The following is an 18,902-nucleotide window of genomic DNA, read 5'->3' as shown; positions in this document are numbered from 1 at the left end:
AGACCAGTGCTTTGCACAGTGTATTGGAATTCCATTTTGGGGAATGAAAAATGCTTCTTGATATTTTCTACTTCTACAAATTTTTTCATGCTTTGAACATTGAATGAATTAGTCTCTACTTCTGAAGGTCCTGTTGGAAACTTTGATGATGTTTTTGGATTTATTGTTTGAGAAATTACATTTTGTTCATATGGTGGTAATTTTACTGATTAACGTGCGATGGTTTATATCTAGCCAGTTGCCTGTCTTTCTAATAAAGTTTTACTGGAACACAGCCATGTTCATTTGATTACATATTGTCTATGGCAGCTTTTTTTGCCCTCCAGCAGCAGAGATAAATACTCATTCAACAGAGTCTATATGGCCTATAAATCCTAAAATATTTACTCTTTGGCCTTTTAAAAAAAAGTTGCCAACTTGTGATCACTCAGTCACAGTTAATTAGAAATCTGTTCTTCCTCTTAAATTATTAAGTCAGTGCTTTCTCCTGGGTTAGTTGTACAGAAGTCATATAATACGTAAATATAGAATCCTTTATTTTTTTTCGGACTGGGAACTTTGTAGTACCTTGGAGTTTTATCTTAACATAGCTTAGAAAGTGGATTTTTCAATCCCCCTAATGGGTGTTTCCTTCATCCCTCCATTTTCTCCTAAAAGTGGAGAATATGAAATGGTTTCATCTGTTTAGACTCCCATGAGCCAAAATTCTGGTTTATCTTTCACTTTTCAAAAATATATTAATGGGGCATCCAAAGCTAGATTTTCCTATTTAACTGGAGTTAAAATATCTATGCCAAAATAAATTACCAAAATTATTTTAGAGTTATTCATAAAACAGTGTTCAGAATTCAATTTTGGACTCATTTAATAATTTTAGTGCTATTTAACATTTTTATCTAAAATGGTGTATCAGTTTCCTTGAAAATTTTCTTTATTAGTGTGTTTATACAATTTTAATTTACAAACAATGTACTTTATAATTGTGTTCATTTCTGTTTTATAAAAATACATTTCCCCCCACCCCCACAGAATCAGACTTATTTCCTCATGGTGCACTTTTGACAGAAATGACCAGACCTCCAGGAGTTTCAAGTCAAGCAGAATCCTACTATTCCTCATCTGTACCCATGTCAAGTGCCCATCATGCTTCAGCCATATCCTCAATGGTACCTCCGCCACCTTCAAGCTGGTCATCAGTGGCCCACCCCACATCATGCTCAGTCAATGCAAATCCACTGAGTAGTTATTCAGCAGGGGCACTTCCCTCTAATTCACAGGGTATTTCACCATTTCTGGAAATACCCGTTGGGAGCGATTTGAATGCTCCTAACACTTGCATTTATAACAATACTAATGACATAGGCAGAATGGAAGCATCATCCATGTCACCAACTGACTTATATGGTATTTCTGATGCCAGCATGCTGCCTAATTGCCCTGTGAATATAACACCAAGTAATGACAGCATGAGGGGAACTGATAATCCGAGACTTGTGAGCATGAATCTTGAGAGCCCCTCTTGCAATTCAGTGTTAGACCCAAGAGACTTAAGACAGCTCCATCAAATGTCCTCTTCCAGTATATCAGCAGGCACCAGTTCCAATACTACTGCTTTTGTTTTACAGTCAGAGGCATTTGAGGGATCTGACTTCAACTGTACAGATAACAGTATGATAAGTGAGTCAGGACCAGCAAATGGTACCAATCCAGACAGTCATAGTTTTGTTCATAGTCAGTATGCAGGTATTGGCACTATGCAGAATGAGCAGTTGAACGACTCATTTGCATTTGGCTTTTTTCAAGTTAATTTGTGAGACTTAAATGGTGGTTCAAGATTTAAATCCTTTTAAATGTTTGTAAACATTTTGTTGTTACCTATATAGATGTAGCATTTTATATTTGACTGACCAAGACTACAACTTGAGGGTTTTTTGGGGTTTTTTGGGTTTTGTTTTTGAGGAATGATAATTTGAAAACTTCTTTATCAAGGAGAAGTATAAAATTCTGGGTATATAGGGGATACCTTTAATAGGCAATCCTGGCTCTGGAGCTCCTTGTTTAGCTGGAGACAGTTTGTCAGGATATAATGAAAGAAGAATGCTCACAGCTGAAGCTGCAACAGAGAGAGATGAACTCTTCCCAACTCCAGGAAGAGCTGGAAAAAGTCCAGCATTTACAGAAGACTTTTGCTTCAAGAGAAGATAAATTCACACAGACTGAATTTCTAGACTATCAATGATGCCCTGTGGAATCCAACATACACTGAAGGTTTATTTAAACCAGTTTATCAGCCTAAGTTAAATCATTATTTGACCATAAGGATATATAAAGAATTTGTGACATTAAATATTGAATGAAATTAATTTTTCCATTAAAAGACAAAAACACAACTTTTGTTACGTAGGATACAAAGTTGGAAACTGTCATAAAGGAAAATTCCTAAATAGAAATTTAAAAGAGCTTTATCATTTCTTCTTTTGAAACATGTGACCTGATACAGTGTGTGTTGGGAATTATCTTTAGAGCCCTACCACATTTCTCCAGGACAGACTGACACCAGAGCAGGCTCCAGTTATTCTAAATATCCTTTTTTATACTTCTTTATTATTAATCTATTCTTAGTTAAATGAATTAGCTGATATTTGCTTTTAAGCAAATCTAAGGTAAAACTGGTAATGGCTATGTCATTGGAAAAATTTATTTCTTCTTATTTTTGAGGCCCATGGGCCAAGGTGACCCCTAAGGGGTTTTCTGAGGCTTTTTGGAGTTTCTTAGATTTATATGTAAATCATAATTTCTTTAAAAGGCTAAGTTGGGCAGAAGGCTATTGAAGTGAGCTTTCAAGGTATGGGAGGTTCTTTATATAATGGACTATTTAAATCCATACCTTCATAATTGCTTGTATTTTAGCTTTACACCCATGTTTTTAAAGGGAAGAAGTTTTCTTGGACTCTTCTTGTTTCTTTTTTTGTGTCCTCCCTCACTTATGATCTCATCCAATTTCTTGCTGTTAACTTCTAAATTTTACCCCTAACTTAGACCTATCCCCTGAGCTCCAGACTTGGAACTTGTATGTGTGTGTACAACTGCTTATTTAACATCTACCTAGAAACCTAATTAAAGCTTAACTCAGTGTATACAGAACTGAGTTCTTGATCTCCTCTCCCAAACTTGCTTCTCCTTCTGTCTTCCCCAACTCAGTAAATGGCAATGCCATGCTTCTAGTTGCTCAGACCCAAAACTGTGGCATCATCCTTGGTTTTTGCTTTATTTCCTCTATCTAACCCATCAGCAAATCTGGTAGGTCCTACTTTCAGAAGACATCCAAAGCTGACCATCTCTCATATATTTGTTTTTCTTTGAGACATATGCACAGCTCACTCCTTAAATCCTTCAGTCTCCCTCAACTGTTACCTGGCATGGCCTTCCTTTGCTCTATATACTTCAGCACTCCGCGATCCTCCCCGACCTCTTTGCATTTGTCCATAGCACTTACCATAATCTGACTTTACTAAGCATTTATTTGTTTACTGTTTGTTCTCCTATACTGGAATATAAGCTCCCTAAGGGTAGAAACATTCATGTTCTGTTTGTTGAATTCCCCAGTGTGTAGAATAGTGTCTGCCACATACTAAGCATTCAGTAAATATTTATTGAACTTTCAAAATACTACTAATAGAACTTTTTAAAAAGAATGAATAGCTTTATTTATTAGATTTTTTTATTTTATGATTTTTATAGTTCTGTTTAATGTGACATTGGGTTTATAGCAGAATAATGTACATTCAAGTTGAGAATTAAGAATAGTAATCCAAATTGTTTGAGAGCAAAGTAGGCAAAATGATGATAGAATTGGAGCAATAATCTTAATTATGATGTAACTGGCATAATACTAAGTAACTTATTAAAGACCTCATTTATTTTGCCATTGGGACCTACCATGAATGTTGAACATATTCCTAGCTAAAAACAATGTATCATTTCACTTTTGTAGCATCCAACAAAACCATAAATTTATTGGAACAATTAAAAACTAGTCAATTTAGTGAAAATGGGGAATATGTGAATGTCATATAAATAAAAATTCTGAGTTGAATGATACTGGGAACCATAGGAAGGAGAGAAAAATAAGACTTTGGGTTAGAATGGTTTATCAAACAAAAGAAAAAAGATTAAAGACACCTACATACCATTAATATTTCTCAGAAATTATGATTTCAAAATGAAACATTTCTTTTACATAATTTTAAAAATCATAAGCATATAACGTATTTTAGCAGAACTTAACCAGGGAGAAACAAAAACCTGAGGGCATAATTTCTTTCCTGTTCAACATATGAACCCAGGGTATCTCCAGATAATGGTTAAAAGGTGGTGAGCTTTTTAAAAAATACAGGATCCTATAATTTTGTATTAATTAGCACTGATCAAATTAAAAACTGTTAGAGTATCTAAATAGATTTTTTAAAATTAGATAAGCAATTGAGTTGTTCTGCTAGTAATTTTTTTCCTGTGTAAGCTGAATTAAGGTACTGTTACATCTGTGTTTAGAGTATTTCCAGTGGATTTTCATTTTTTAGGTGCTATTTACCGATCATAGAATGTATTTTGTAACTTAAAAAGAATTTGGCTTTTCCTGTCTTGAAATGTATTTATACTTCCACCTATTCTTGTAATACCCACTTTAAGTTTCTGAGGAAGAGGTGACCTACCTTTCTAAACTCTACATGTACCTCTTCCTTTCTCTCTCATCTTTTTTCTGTGTCCTTACATCACTATTAAGTGCTTCTTTTCTTTGTATAAACATGGTAAATGTCTTCTTCAGCCTAACAGAAAACGAAAAGACCTTTCCTACCACCCTCATGCTCCTTCCCATCACATCCAGACTTATGCTTTCATTTCTGTTTCCTCACTTCCCAGTCACTCCCTAGCCTATCAATCTTTCCCTTTTACCTCCTACTATTTTGTTATGCTATCCTGGGAAAAATGACCAGAGACTCCCTCCCTTGTCAAATCTAGTGTCTTTCTATCAGTCATCACCCAGTTTACCCATCCATGACCTTATCCACCACTCCCTCTTTGGGTACTCCTCTGAGGTTTCTGCGATAGGTAATTTTTTTCCAGAATCTCAACCCCAGCCCTCAGTTGGTGCTACTTTTTCTCCTGCATGACCTCATCAGTGCCCATAGCTTCAGCTTTCTCTCATGCTACCAGAATGTTTATCTAAAGTGGCTCCTTTTGCATTCTTTACTTTGACTAATGGCATTACCATTTACCCTGCCACCCAGGATATTTAATAGGAACTTCAAAATCATGTTTTACTTTTTCTCCCTCACACTCAGACTTAGTTATGAAGTCCTTTTGAATGTGCCTCCTAAAAGTTTCTTGCATTTGTCCCTCTTTCATTCCTGCTGCTTTCTTAGTATAGGCCTTCATTCTTTACTCTGGGTAAAAATAATACCCCTTTCCCTCTTGCACCCAATTTCATAGGCATCATTGAAAAACCTCTCACTCTCAGGCTTCCAGGCCTCCATGCTTAACATAATATCCACTTTGCCTCTTCTACAGCTGTACAACATGTATCCTTAAGACTGGGCTTTTTAACCTTTTGCCTCTTACAGTATTAACTGTTTTAGGTAGAAATTGTATAGTTGCTAGGATTATCTCATATCACTGATCCAGCTTCTCTCTACTATATGTGGCAGGTTTAATCTTAGTTCTCCCTCTGGGCATTTCCTCAGTTCCTTACCCTTGAACAGACGTTCCAGTATTGATGTAAACAATCCTATTTCACATTTTTGAATGTCTAATGTGTTAGGTGCTAGAAATGACACAGAGGTGAATAAGACAAAACTCTTGCTCTCAGAGATATCAGTCTTTTTCTTTTGAGGGGTAAACATACACAGTAAAATGCATAAAGTGGACTAATATTAAATGTACAGCTTGATGAATTTTTATATATGTGAACAGTCATTTCTGGCACACCAAAAGTTTCCTTCATTCTCCTTGCTGCTCTACCTGCTCCTCAAAACAACTATTCAGATTTCTGTCTTTAGAACCTGCTATCTTAAATGGCCTTTTAAATTAATAACAGGGTTTCTTAAAAATTCAGTGATCAGATACAGCTGGCTTTTCAATTTCTAACCTAGTGCTCCAGAAAAACTAATTATACTGTCCATGTTAAGAGATACTCGGAATCGGTATTAGGCTGCCTAGTAGCACCAAATAATGTGTTACATCATTAGCTGATTTATTGAGGGATTAAAGAATTAACAGTGTGATACTAAATAGCATGGAGAAATAGAAAAAAATTCGGAATTTTTTGTCAGAACATCTGAGTTAGAATCTTTAGCTCTGCCACTCAAATTTTATAGTGTTTACAAGTAACACCTTCTTTGGGCCCAACTCCTCAGATATAAAATGCAAATAATACCCAGCCTACCTACCTCACAAGGTGTGTTGTATTAAATAAAATAATGCATAAAAGGAACACTGTAAATTGTATAGTTCTAATCAAATACTGTTTATGAACCAATGGCTGTATGTATCTGTGACCCTAATTAACCTATAATCTGAACACTCCTTCCCGTTAACTAATACATGGCAGAATGAGAAAAATCACCATGGATTAGATTCTTTAGTAAGAACTCTAACGTGGGTTTTTCTTTAGAGTGGCTAGCTGTTGCCCAGATCTGGAAGACCTTCATTTGGCCTTGTTCTTTCTAGAGTCATTTCCTATTGTATAATGAAGATAAGGTCAATTAACAACTTCCAATATTGAAATACTATGACTCTTGTATTTCTTTCTCAAAGTTGACTATGAATTGGTAGTAATATGACCATCTTCTTAAAGGGGAGTTTCATCATAGCTAATGAAGTTGCCACTGAGAGATTTCTGATCTATTTTGTTTTTAGAGGTTGAAAATGAATGTGGTATAAAAATAATAGAAAATTTCATGCTATTTAATAGTATAGGCCCAGAAGTGCTTAGCTAAAGATAAATGTGTGGGTTGTTTGTACCCAGTTTTGTGTCTTTGTCTAAGACTTAAGACAAATTAGTTTCTTAACTAATATGTCTTAGTAGAGTTTAGTTAAAGCACAAACTTAAGATCAGTGGATAGATTGAATCTCAGAGTAATCATGTGTATAATTTTTTTCATGCATAGAGAAGTGTAAACCAAAAAAAACCCCAAAACTATCATGTCCCCAACTACCCTCACTAATAAACAAAACAGATAAAAATTTTTAGAGAATTATTTGTTCTAAATAGTTTTCTATTCTAAATATCTGTGGCTTTAGGGAAAAACAGCACCTGCTAGTAATTATTTTAAAAGGGTAGAATTTGTCATATTGTATTTACTATTGGACTTTCAAAAATTTAAAGAATTAAAAAAAATTAAATCCCTATGTACAAACAGTAATGTACAATAATTAATATAAAACTTTGGTAATTCAACAAATAGAATTTTCAGGGGTATCAGCAGGTAAATATAAATATTTTGTACAAGTGTCAGACATTTATCTTGCCTGTTTTTCTTCTTTATTATCTAATCAAAACATTGTGCTTTGCATAAAATGTAGTTGGAAGTAGGTAAGTCAGAGTATTAAGGGATCCATTTGTGGAATTCAGTCTTAGGAGACTTCATTGGTGACACACTTACTTTTATTGGATAATTAGTTGAAAATGTTGGTCACTGGTGCACAGTTTAGTTTTAAGATGAGATGGGAAGGAAAACAAAATTTTGCGGGTTATGGGCATTCTTAAATGCACTGTTAAAATTAACCCTTCAGAGATGACTTCTATTTTAGAAGAATGTATTTAAAAATACTGTTGACTCTGATGAATCCAGATCCTCACAGAATGGCACTATTCTGTTTTTTGACAGTTCTAAGTATTTTTATATGCTTCTTAATGGCTATAATGAATTTGGGGGCACTGAAGAAAGTGATTTTTTTAAAGTTCTCAGGTATTGTTCAATTATTTAATATTAAATGAGATGTCAAGATGCAATCATTTTTTAAAATGTCAATGCATTTTATTGTACAGAATATTTTATTACTTTTGTAATTTTGAATTCAATGATTTTTGTGTGTGTGGTAATATAATAAATGGAAAAATTCTAAAACCATTACTAAAATTTTGTTTCTATTTGACTTCAAAAATACTGAGATTTTCTTCATATTTATAGCATTCCTCTTACAGGGAAAGGTAGTTCTGGTTGCTTAGAAACATTAGGCATTTTTACAGAATGCTGTAGCTGAATATACTTGCATATGTAACTGTCCTTTGAAATTATAATTTTGTAGAGTACTGAAATGTTCTTTTTAAAAGATTTTCATTTTCTGCCTTCCTGACTTGGTTCCTGCTTGTCTTCTCTCCTGAATGATTCAGGACAAAAGTCATTTGCTTACAGGTAGTATTGCCACAGGAGGTGGAGGTGGTGAAGGGGCCTAGTGTGGAATTTCAGTGTGGATCCTGAGAACATTGAGAGTAATAGAGGGGGAGTCTTGGTGAACTGGAGTAAGGATGTGGCAGTAGGAGATGGGTTATTTATGTGGGGGACTGATCTATTAAGTAAATGTATTAAGGCTAATGAGAACCAGATTTCTCACTGTCAGAAAGGACCTACAAATATGGAAAGGGAGAAAACTAGAATAAGGTTGGAATTGGAAGTACTGGTCTGGTATACACTCATAGTTTTCAGTGTATGTAGACGAATACAGCTGTGTGTGTGTGTGTGTGTGTGTGTATAGCATTGAGCATACCTGGTGCCCAGATCTTGGTTTCTGAATATCATTTTCCACTAAAAGGAATCAGTTGTTTAATTAGAGAAATAGCCCATTCCAGGACAGATGTAGATAAAATACAAGATAAGCCTGGAGTGTCTTTTTGCATTAGAAAGTAAGAACATGCTCCAAGAATGATGGGGAATGTCAAAAGGACACAATAATTGATTCAGGTGAAAATCTTAAATGAATGCTAAAACTAGTGAGTGGAAGTCTGATGGTCTCCCTACAAGATACTTACTAATTAAAGGATAAAAGTAAAGATGCTTGGCAGACACTATCTTCATTCACTGTTCAACGCCCAGTTATCAGTAAGTGAACAAACCAAAATTGTGACACCTGATAAGATGATCATCTCTCGTCTGCGGTATTCTTGCTAGAAAGGTACAACTTGAATCTAATAATAAAGAATATTAGGCAAAGCTAAATGGAAAAACCGTCTACAAAACAACTGGCCTGAAATCTGCAAAAAATGTTAAGTATGGAAGGATGAACTGTTCCCAGATTGGTGGAGACAAAAGAGACAATAGTTAAATGCAAAGTGTGATCCCTTGACAGTGAAGTAATTTATTGGGATAACTGGTGAAACTTGAGTGGGTTCTGTGGATAACAGTAATATCAGTGTTAATTCCCTGAGTTAATAGTTATACTAATGTGAAGTAGAAGAAGGTCCTCATTTGTAGGAATTTCATGATAATGTATTTAGGGTGATGGACATTGTTGGTTTAGTGGTCAAGGAAAAAAACGGCTCTTTGTAGTTCCTTTGCACTTTCCTATGAGAAAAAATTTTTAATGTCATTATAAATGTAATATTTTTTCTATAATAAAAGTACCATTTCAAAAAATCAACTCAGATAAACAGTTTATTTTCTTATGTGGACTAAAAATCAAGAATAGAGCTCTAAAAATCTAAGTAGAATATTTTTCTCTTTGGAAATGGAAATTTAACTTCTAAATTTACTTTGCATAACTTGTAATCATTTCTCTTACTTGGGAAATTTTCCATTTTACCAAATTTTTTTTGCTTTTCTAGGTATTCAGAGTTGATTTTTTTCTACACTAAATCTCAGACTATATTTGGGACAGAGAGATAAGAAGAAGTACAAAGGGCCTTTAAGTGTTACTAAAAATATTTTAAATTTATACAAAGCTATAAATATTAGATCACAAAACTAATTTTAAAAATTTTATATAGGCAAAAGTGAAACTGTAGTATTCTCATTACTTAAGGTTCCCAGTTCTGCCTAAAGCAAAGACCTATGTTAATTTTTAACAACCTGTGTCTCACAGTTATATGAACATTTGGAATAAATATTTACAGCTAATGTTTACTCTTTGCTTGAAATTTTGCATAATCTTTGGAACAGAATTTAAGAACTGGAAGTCTTCTAATTTAAGTTTTTAAATTGAGGTTCTTAGTTCTTCCATTTTGCAGATACATTGAATTCAAAGCTGAGCCAAAAAAGAATCACACAGAAGACTGTCTCTCCCAAATTACTTAGATCTCTTTCACAAAATTTCCCCAGCAACTGAGAAACATTCACACAAAAGTTCTTACCTTTTTTTCAAGTTTATTTCTATTATCCCTTTCTCATTTTCTGGCATTGAAAAATACTTTAAAAAAATTTTGGTATTATTTGCATAATTAAATCTTATTATGCATCTCTTCCTGTTTTCTAAAGTGACTAATACATCTTAGTATCTATAAGTATGTTTAATGAAGAGATGGGAGACTGAATAACCCAATACTATGCAAGTCACATGTTTTTAAAAATAAGCTTAGATAGTTGATACAGGGTAATGGCAATTACTTAAATCTTTAATTTTAATAAGACTCCTTTCTGAAACATTTAACGACACATCTTTTTTCTTTCGGTTTTGCTTATTTAATGTTTTTCCTCATAGCACTAACTGATGATTAATTTACACAGCAAATGGTAATCATATATGATCATATTAAATATACTTGGGCTGGTTTTTGTTAAGTTCCTTGATTTGGTATCTAAATTTCCAAAAGTCAATTCTCATGGTTATGTGAGTTTAAATTGCATACTTGGGTGCCTCCTTTGCACAGCAGGTGCTCAATAATAAGGTTTATTGGAAATGACCCTAGAAACCAGCAAAACTGAGTTCTAGTCCTACATATGGAAGTAACTAAACTTTGGATAAGTCACTTAATTTCTAGTCTTTGGTTATCATATTTATAAAATGAAGATGATAATACCCTACCTACTTAACAAAATGTTTGAAATTGGGTAATATATTGAAGCACTTTGGAATAAAACCAGTTTATCTTTGACTACAAATGTCAGTTTTTAAGAATCTTATCCCTGGGATTGAAGTTAACTGAAGGCACTCATGTCTCTTATTTAAGAGATATATGCAAGTTTCTTAACTATGTTATATGCCTCATTACCTAAGGTTTTACTTTCCCTCCCCAGGAAGGAAATGTATTGACAATTTTAGATTGCCAAAATAGTAACCTGAATTCATTAAGATTTATGACAGATCACACCAAAAACTACTTATGTAATAGTTTGCTTGAAGCTTACTGGGAAAAATATTAATGTCAGGTTTGCATTTTATATCTTAGAATACTATAGGATACAGTGCTGCATAAATCTAAATATAACTTATCAACATCATTAAAAAAATTTTAGAACATGATTTTAAAGGTGGTAGGTCTCTTGTGGAGGGAAACTTTGCTAAAAGAAATGACAGTTTCTCAGATTATCAGAAAATGTGTCCTGTTTGTACACCTCTCTAAAATTTAGAGAATGGTTTCATTCATACTTTGGCATGTGGGGGGTTGGAGAGGGAACAATAAAAATCATAAGACATCCTTAGAACAAGTTAGCACTAAATATAGATATATAGATCCTGAGATATTACAACAAATTAAAAAATACATAGATCAACATGATCTAAATAGTTGCCAAGACACTGTTAATGGTGAGTAAATAGCCATTTTACAGTGTATGCTGAATTGATGTCCACAGCGTGCCATGAAAAACCCTGCTCTGTTTCCAAATTTGAAAGCTAGTCATCCAAAGCAGGAGGCCAGTCAACATCTACAGACTAGAAAGAAGAAAACAAGTCATTAAAATATTACTGTTGTAGTAAACATTTCTTGGTAATACTGTATAAATTAAATAATTTTAATGTGAAGCAACAGAAGAAACTGCATTGAAGAATAGTCAGTGGCTACCACAATTTAACACTCTAAAACCCACTCCCTGACTTGGGGTTCTTGGGCCGAAGGTCTGTTCCTGAATTCATTTAGTATGTGGTTACTCGGTTATTAATTGTACCTCTTGGGCCGAAGGTCTGTTCCTGAATTCATTTAGTATGTGGTTACTCGGTTATTAATTGTACCTTTTGACTCACAAGAGACTAGAGTGCATTTACACTTTTTAAATGTTATTTATAGGTAAAGTAGCAAACATTCAGGTGGCAACACCAACTTGCCCTCACAAGTCTGAGCAACTTTTATTATGATCATTTTCATTTTCTCATCTTGGATTTAACATACTCAAGCAGTCTACATTTTTGAGTCTCATTTGTAACTGAGCAACCAAATTTGAAATAAATGAACATGAGCCACCACCTGGAACTAGAAAAAGTTAAGGATCATTGTGTATCACTTTGGCAGAATTTTTGTTTCTTTTAAAATTGTCTGTCTCTACTGACCCTGGTTTGGCTCTTTTAGAAAAAACCCTTGATTTTCAAGTGATAATGAAATTACAGTAGCAGACTGTCTCCACATAAACAATCACATTCCAGGCTTTAGAAGTATGCAGTTATATCTCATCTCAACTACCCTAGAGAGACTGATTTAGGAGAAACAAAAAATCCACTACACCCATGTGTTTTTTTTTGAGACTTAATGTTTAAAACCTGAAATGATTTATGAAAAATGACTTTTAAAATTCATCTATGAGTCATTACCCATTTCCGAAAAATATTAGAAAAGCCCAAATGACTACTGCATGTGTGTGTCTTTTACAAATCCCAAGGAAATACTTTGGTTCTGCTTTAGAACATAGCCATATACCAAACACCCATATATAAGTAATTGGGTAGTTTCTCAAGCCCAAAAACTAAACATCACTGATCACAATATTGTATGTGTTGAGGGAGGGGAGGATAGGCATGTTTTAGGGTTTAAAAAGCTGTACAGGTGGCTCCAGTGGCCAATTAGAGCTGAAAAACCCTAAGACTCTGAATCCTAAACTGTTTTAAGAATAGAGATCAAAGATGGTGAATGAAGCTAGGGTTTTCTTTAACAGGAGGTTGTCTTCCCCAGTATGAGTGTCACTGAAGAGGGCTCCCTGCAGCCTCGAAGGTGCTGTCCTAGCTGTACTGTGGAAGCTGCATGCAGTCGAATCTGCAAGCACTCAGGGGAATCGCTGGTAAGGCAGTAATTCTCCAGCGATCATTTGATTACATACCTGTTTTCATACTAGGCAACTCTACCCACTTTTTTTTTTTATAACTGATGCCTTCCAAAGTGCAAAATGCTAGCCTCACCTACAAATTTTTTGTTGTGAGGGGAAACACTGTTCCTAATTGGTTATTCTTCAAGGAGCATGCCTTGTAACTCAATACCTATTGATGCTCAAATAAAAATATTTGTGGAGAACTGCCTGAAAAATCCATTCAATCCATTCTTCTAATTACTTAAGAATTTAACCTTGTTTCAATTCAGACTATAAGAACAGAATTTGGACTACATCATAGAGGTCCCTTATAGAAGTGCTTTTATTAATAACCACTGATGAAAAATCATCCCATTTTCTATTCCTGTCCTGAATTTATGTTTCTGAGTAGGCTTCCTTAAATTATTTATAAAGCATAACGGGTATGGGAATGAAGTCTCCAGTGCAAAGGACATAAGAAGGGCACTTAGATGTTATTTCCTTGCTTGGTTTAATGGTTTAGATCCATGCCATATATAAAGTACGGTTAGAAATTTAGTTACATATTTGCAAGGATCATAAATGAGACTTGGAATTTTTAAAAAAGAAAAGTTCCAGAGATAGCCCCTCCCTGCAATACAGTGCTACTGTGAGATTTTAACCATTGTCAAATACCTATTAATGTGATAGTACTATTTGACTTAATGCCAAAAAAGCGTAACCTTGGCTGAATTCAATGTGCATATGGCATTTCTGCAATAAAATGGTTTACCTCAACATCCAGCTCAAGAATGTCTGCAGTCACATTCATCAGAGAGCCAATGTTTGGCTTGGTTCTCCCAAAGTCTCCATGTACAAACTCTTTAATGTAGCTAGGGTTTGTTTAAGGAAAAAGTGAAGATCACAGTGTAGTACCAACTCTTTGATGAGGTTTCATGGGTGAAAGAGAAATGATAAACAAAAGCAGAAATGTTAAAAAAGACAGGTTATTTCTGAGCTGTGACTTGTGATATGTATTGTTGAAAATGAGCTACAGCAAACTGGTTCTGACTAGCCTGGCAGCCAGTATCAGCATCTGGGACCTGTGTTTACATCAAATTTACCAAGAGTCATGACTCTTTCTCCTTTAGCTCATCTCCAAGTGCCAAGGTTTAATTATGGATTTTTTAAAATTAACTAGTTCAGTGCTTGAAAATTTTTTTTCTTTGCCACAAATTATATTTTGTTACCATTTTTGTTTCCATTTGCCAATAATGGCTGCTGCCATCTGCCAAATGGTGTATTTCCACAGGGTCACAAATAGTGTGTTCTCAGTGATGGCTTTCCTTATAAGTGACCTAGTGACACAATGGTAATAGGATGGGAGGGATGATGATAATTTAGTCTTGATGAAGGCCCTTCAGAGGAGTATCAAAGGACTTAACATTTAGTTGTTTGCAACTCTTACACAGTTAGCAAGAAAATTAAGTTAATTCTCTTTTTTTTTAAAGGGCAATTTTTGTTTCCGTCATAGGTCTGCAAATTTTGAAGTCAATGACTAATCCTATAATTAGTTATTAAGATTACATTAACATTCCTTAAACTCTAGTACAGCCTTGAAAATATCTAAAAGATAAGTTTTTACCAGCATTCACTAAAAATACATTCAGCATTTTGCTGTGTTCTATAAACCAGCACTTGGTATAAAAATTTAATATAATTTGAATAGAAAAAGTTTATTCTCAGATGATAAATAATAAAAAATTAACACCATAATATGCTGATACAATGTCCTCACTTTCTGAAAATTTATTCAACTCTTTCACCAAATGTTTTGATTCAAGCATAAGACATAATTATCTAGTAACCATATTCTTTGCTAAACTCGTAATTACTCAGTCGTTACTCCTTCTCTCCCATTCTTTCAGAGAATACCGCGGCTGAGTAGCAGTGATGAGGGGAGATGACCAAGAGGCCCCAGAATAATGAGTTAAAGGGTCCAGAATGGTTCTTATTAACAGCCAGAGGGACAATGTATACATCACATGAACTAATTCAGTGTACTGAACAATGTGCGTGAAAAATTCATAGTATCTAAAGCTTTACCAAGTAGTCTTTCTTAGCAGACACCTTAAGTACATGTACATGACTGGTTCTACAAATGTTTTAATGAAATTGAAAGTACGTTAGCTTCTCCAAAACACCACTGCATCTCTCCCTAGCACACCAAAACAAAAGCTGGGATTAGGTAAAAAGATGTTTCTTAAATCTGATTTTTTTGAAATCCCATCCACATTCCATCTATAATAGGCAAATGTACTCCAAACAACAAAGTTACAAAGGTCTGCCCACTGCAGTCTAAATAGACCATCCCTTCATCCAAACTGCAAAAATTTATGTGATATTAATAGTAGATAACATATACCTGTTTCAGTTTAGTAAATCCTGGTCACTCCTGGTGGGAGACTGGCAAAGAAGAGGAGAGAGGAAGTTGTTGAGGAAGGAGAGGCGGACTACAGCAATATAGTAAGAATGCTATTTGATGATTAACACATTTTTTTCCTTATATCCGTAAGTGTATCATTAGTTTTATACTAGTTAGAAAGCATTTTATCATTTCATGCTATTGGATCACAAAACCAAACCAAAAACAAACAAGTAGGAGCACCTTCAAAAGTAAACTAAAGCTGAGAGTATGGCAGCTCCCTCATAAATCTTAGTCAGCAACTCAGATCTGATACAAAACCACTCAATGCAGTATAGTTTATGAAAAAGTGATCAGCTTTGGACTATTCTCTGGTTCTGGGTCAATGGCCAAATAAAATGAAGATCAATATATAAAGTGGGAACACTCATACCTACCATCAGTACTTAATTATCTGGGGCAAATGCTGAAAGGACCCACATGTGGGCATGAATATGTGACTTGCAAAATGTATAAAGGTATGAATCAATTAATCAATCAAAAGTGTTTCCCACAGTAAAAGCGTATGTGCACAGCATTGCATGAAACACTGTAAATATTTTACAGTTCACATTGAACTGGTGGCTGCCTCATGGTTTAAAATGTCATTTTGAAAAACACAAATTTAATGGAAAAAACACTACTTTTTCCCCACCAAAAAAGAATTCTCCAACCTAATCCTTCCCCTAATTGTTGCTAGGTCAAGTTGAACCTATTTTCTAGGGTAGCATGGTTCCCGTTCCCGTTAAGATTATTGCTCTGCAGGAGGTGAAAGGATACGTTCCAGCTTGAGTCTTCAGGTAGAGGCGAAAATGATGCTCATCCACATAGTGCGTCTCCATGGAGTGAATGATGCGGGTTCTCACAGCCAGGGGCCTCCGGTGAAGGACCCGTAGGGGTGTTTTCTGGTCAATCATTAAGTCCTAAAGGAGGATATGAGACACAACCATGGAGTCAGCTTTGCTGCCCAGTGAAGCCTTTCTTAGTACCTCCTGTGTCATCCATGGCTCACCACAGATGTTTTCTTTAGAGAACCCCATCCATCACTCTCAGGGTAGAAACTAACATGATAATAAATTGTATCCTGTAAGATTCAAACTGTGGGACTTCTCATAACCTAGTTTATAATTACTCATATTCTGGGCCCTAGTACACCATAAAAAAGGCTTTGAAGTAAATGATCCCCAAGGTTTCTTTTGCTCTGATATTTAACAATTTATTAGGACCCTGGAGTTCTATCTGCCCTTGTCTTTAACAGAGCTCTTCTAGAAGACGTGTTCTTACCTTTTTTTTCTAACCCAACAGAATGACCTAATAGGTAAGCTGAGATAAGAAATGGGTGTTTTAGAAAGTGGGACATCAGCATCACTTGTATGTATGTTTTAGGGAGAAACATATACCTAATCACAGAGTTATTTTTTTGGTTATATGAAAGGATATATCTGGAAAATTAACAGTTGCATCACTGTTTAGGGTGTTATTTCAATATACTAATTAGAATTAAACCAGGACCTCTCAGTATTTGCTAGCCTAGTTCAAGTTACTTGAGATTAATGATACTGCATGTCTTTTTCCAATTCAGATTTTTTAGGGATATGGGCTTGTTTTTCTCATGATTAGAGATTTCATTTTATGTCACAAGATATAAATTAAGAAATAGGGGTTAATACTGGAAAAGGCCATCTAATTCCAAGTCTTAAAAATAGATATTGGGCATAACCAGAAATGTAGGTTCTTAAGAACTCTGCAATTTCTTGTTGGAACAACCCCTTCCTGAAGTACATGATTAAGAAATGCCCGAAGCCATGCTAAGAAAAGAAAGACTTCTGTCTGCTCTCCTTTCTACCACGAAAGAAAGAACAAGTTCTGACAAAGACTACACTTGAAATGGTGTGACTGCTTTTATCAGAGCAGTAAGTCAGTGGCCCCTCCCAACTCATGGGTTTTGTGATTCTGAAATTCTTTTATTTTTAGAAGGAATTTGTTCTGATGAGATAAGAGGTCTCCATAAGATTTGACATTTCTCTGGCCAAAATGACTAAAACAAGGACAAGGCTAAACTATTAAGGAATCTAAAGATGTGGCCCCCACTTTATTCATTCATTCATTTATTTATTTATTTTAGACATATCATTAATACACAATCTTATATTGGTTTCAAATATACAACACAGTGGTTCACTAGTTACCCATATTATTAAATCCTCACTGCCACTAGTACAGTTACTATCTGTCAACATAGAAAGATGTTACAGAACCATTTGCTATATATTCTCCATGCTGCATTTCCATCCCCGTGACCAACCTATATTATCACTGAGAAAGTTTGCGTCCTTTTATCCCCCTCACCCTCCCCACCTCAACCCCTCCCCCATGGTAACCACCAGTCACCTCTCAGCGTTCTATGAGTCTACTGTTATTTTGTTTCTTTTGTTTTGCTTTGTTTTTATATTCCACAAACAAGTGAAATCATAATGGCATTTGTCTTTCCCCACCTGCTTATATAATACCCTCTAGGGCCATCCATGTAAGAGTCAGATGTGGCCTCCACTTCAGAGTACAGGAAAGCTGGCCTTTAAATGAGTGATGATGGAGTACTCTTCTCCCCTTTCCTTTACCTCTAGTCATTCCCAGGACTTTGACCCAGGAGCCAGTCAATGGATATACTAACGGAGCTTCCAACATAACACTCAGACCAGCACACACTCACATCGGTCTTTTGGTCTGCTTGTTTTTAGCAGACAGAAGGAAACCACTTCATTTACTCTAACGTTGTCTTTCCTGTCCCCATACTGCTGAATTTTCAGAAGCACATATAAACACACACAAATGATTTTTTTTTCTTAAAAGTAGGTTTCTTTAAAAAGAAAACAAGTAGTAAATTTGAAGTGACTTTTTACTCAGAATGGGGCAGTAACTAACTTTTTAATATTTAATATCAGTGGGAATATTTGAAAACTGTTTAACCCTAACACTTAAAAAAATTACTAGAAGTCAACTAGTCTCATTAGTCCATTTGGGCTGTAGACAATTAAAATAGGTTTTTTCACTACTTAGTCTGTACCTACAAAAATCATCTTCTGGCATTACTTTGAATTAGCTCTATGGCTACTCCTGTGAATCTATTTGCAAAATGTGTGCATTTTCCCCATAGCATTTTGAGTGACCTGTATACATGGAATGGAACAGAAGTTTAAAAATTTGTTTTGCAATTTTAAAGAAATCTGTCTATATAATGTAACTATCATCCTGAA

At 34.8% G+C, this 18,902-nt stretch overlaps 2 protein-coding genes across 12 annotated transcripts in view; one reads left to right on the top strand and one right to left on the bottom strand.

The window, feature by feature from the left end:
• The window catches only part of REL (REL proto-oncogene, NF-kB subunit), a 40,697-nt gene extending 32,568 nt beyond the window's left edge, over window positions 1–8,129 (top strand). For 3 of the 5 annotated variants that reach the window (XM_057497174.1, XM_036926014.2, XM_036926013.2), the window contains one exon: window positions 1,030–8,129. In XM_057497174.1, the coding sequence (XP_057353157.1) occupies window positions 1,030–1,814 (785 nt within the window). In that variant the 3' untranslated portion in view covers window positions 1,815–8,129. The remainder of the gene's footprint in view (window positions 1–1,029) is intronic. The other 2 variants (XM_036926016.2, XM_036926015.2) reach the window with 1 other exon arrangement.
• Window positions 7,646–18,902, bottom strand: part of PUS10 (pseudouridine synthase 10) — a 74,541-nt gene continuing 63,284 nt past the window's right edge. For 6 of the 7 annotated variants that reach the window (XM_057497176.1, XM_057497175.1, XM_036926021.2 and 3 more), the window contains 3 exons: window positions 16,429–16,571; window positions 13,978–14,077; window positions 7,646–11,865 (listed from right to left, as the gene is read on the bottom strand). In XM_057497176.1, coding sequence (XP_057353159.1) covers window positions 11,827–11,865; window positions 13,978–14,077; window positions 16,429–16,571 — 282 coding nt within the window. In that variant the 3' untranslated portion in view covers window positions 7,646–11,826. Of the gene's footprint in view, window positions 11,866–13,977; window positions 14,078–15,609; window positions 15,651–16,428; window positions 16,572–18,902 lie in introns of those variants that run through there. The other variant, XM_057497179.1, reaches the window with a different exon arrangement.

This window comes from Manis pentadactyla, chromosome 2 (genome assembly GCF_030020395.1).
Source record: "Manis pentadactyla isolate mManPen7 chromosome 2, mManPen7.hap1, whole genome shotgun sequence".
NCBI lineage: Eukaryota > Metazoa > Chordata > Mammalia > Pholidota > Manidae > Manis > Manis pentadactyla.
Note: the sequence above shows the minus strand (reverse complement) of the source record. Positions and strands in the feature narration are given on the sequence as shown.